Source organism: Octopus bimaculoides, chromosome 14 (assembly GCF_001194135.2).
Source record: "Octopus bimaculoides isolate UCB-OBI-ISO-001 chromosome 14, ASM119413v2, whole genome shotgun sequence".
Lineage (NCBI taxonomy): Eukaryota > Metazoa > Mollusca > Cephalopoda > Octopoda > Octopodidae > Octopus > Octopus bimaculoides.
The window spans coordinates 2,519,748-2,521,548 of record NC_068994.1 but is presented as its reverse complement, the minus strand read 5'-3'; the positions used below and the strand labels follow the sequence as shown (position 1 = coordinate 2,521,548).

The 1,801-nt window shown below is 35.0% G+C and overlaps 2 protein-coding genes across 2 annotated transcripts in view; both read left to right on the top strand.

Moving 5' to 3' along the window:
- Positions 1-1,801, top strand: part of LOC128249424 (protocadherin beta-15-like) — a 16,075-nt gene that overhangs the window by 13,468 nt on the left and 806 nt on the right. Inside the window, exons 6-7 of the mRNA XM_052972998.1 lie at positions 43-329; positions 1,034-1,268. Coding sequence (XP_052828958.1) covers positions 43-329; positions 1,034-1,268 — 522 coding nt within the window. The remainder of the gene's footprint in view (positions 1-42; positions 330-1,033; positions 1,269-1,801) is intronic.
- The window catches only part of LOC106883412 (protocadherin-17), a 10,207-nt gene continuing 8,412 nt past the window's right edge, over positions 7-1,801 (top strand). Inside the window, exons 1-2 of the mRNA XM_052972997.1 lie at positions 7-329; positions 1,118-1,268. The gene's annotated coding sequence lies outside the window, so the exon portion shown is untranslated. The remainder of the gene's footprint in view (positions 330-1,117; positions 1,269-1,801) is intronic.

Below are 1,801 nucleotides of genomic sequence, written 5' to 3'. Positions count from 1 at the left end.
GTGATAACACCATAGATGCCACATTGTTGATTATCATTGTAGTAGCAGCTGTGATAGTATCTATAGCTATTGTGGTTTCTATAACACTGTGTATTGTGAGATGTAACAATGTGAGAAATAGCTCCTCTGAAAGAACAGCAGAAGAGAAACAGGCATACCAATGTCGCAATGAGATGAGACAGTTGATCTATCAAGGTAACAACAGTGTACCTGTGATGTCAGGTAATCGAGGAGAGACATCAGACAGATATGGTCATTCGAGGAGCCATTACTATCCTGAAGACTGGAAGACATCGACAATGAACAGAAGTCTTCAAAAGTCTACAAAGGTAAGTATGAAATATTCTGTAATTAATTTCTTAATATTTAGACATTACCTGAAGTAAATAGTAACTCTGAATTGAAAGCAGATTTCTATGCATAACTCTATATCATTCAACACCAGATTAATTATAGATACTGCAGAACAATTTTCATTTCAATCTATTTTCTTTAAGCTTCTGTTCAATAGCAAAATGTGATGTGATCTGAATATTCTTCTAGAAATAATATCTTAATCTTTTATTCTTTCAGTTAATTTAGAAACTCCCTTACATTATAGTGAATTACATCATCTGTGTATGATGAAATAAGCTCTAGGTTCTGAGGAGTGTCGTTACAGCCAGTGTTGGGAGTTAGTGAGGGAGGTTCTGCATATCCTGTTTCTCATTGCAAACCAATGTCTTCCACTTTCAAACTATTTGTACTCATGAATGATTATAGTTTATTCACATTTTCTTTTGTTGTCTTTTCTGTTTATTTACTGTTTAGTCTTAATGGATAATGTGTTGATCCTAAAACAGAGTCCAGTGTTTTATGCTTCAAGCATGTTGACTATGTATCAAACTAGACAATCTCTAAATCATACCTGCTTAACTATGTGTGTTATTTATAAAGTTAAGTTTTGTTGATGAAAGTGCCATATTATGTGCTTGTTTATCCCAGATGTAATCAACATTTGATTCTGACTGTTCATATTATGTAACGTTTCTAGATTCCCATCGGAAATGACATTAACTATTCATGGCAGTTGACAATGTATTTATGCTTATATAAGGTTCTGTTTTATCACCAGCAGAAATACAGTCAACCCATTGAGGTGACATCTTATGGAGACAATAGACCATCGTCTAACTATCCCACTGACACATTGACCAGTCGTAAGAGTAGTGGACAGTGCTGGAGTGAGCGGTCAAGTAGACAGTATGAAGAAATACCAGCAATGTCAGGTAAGACTATTATTGTTCTTATTACTATCATCATCACCATTGTATGCAAACGCAGAATAATTAGATATTAAACAAAATATTTATGGTATTTAATCATGGGTCTGTATGTTCCAAGTTTAAATGTGATCAACTTTACCTTTCATTTTCCTGTGCTTGATGAAATAAGCACCTGTCAAATTCTGGGGTTGCTTCAATATCTCTATAATGCATCCTCAATGGGAGGAGAATTATAACCAAAGACTAAAGCCCTCCTTCATTCTCATTGCTAATTCATTCTTCCTTGTGTTATTGTTTATATTTGGTATTATATGTACTAACAGGACCCGTGAATATTTCGCAGAATTGCACTTATGCGTTAAGTGATAAGTGATATAAAAACTTAGTTCAAATACAAATAAAAATACACTTTTCACTATCCAATCACCACCTCCACCATCTCTCTCTCCCCCTCTCTTTCTCCATCATCTCTCTCTCCCCCTCTCTTTCTCCATCATCTCTCTCTCCCCCTCTCTTTCTCCATCATCTCTCTCTCC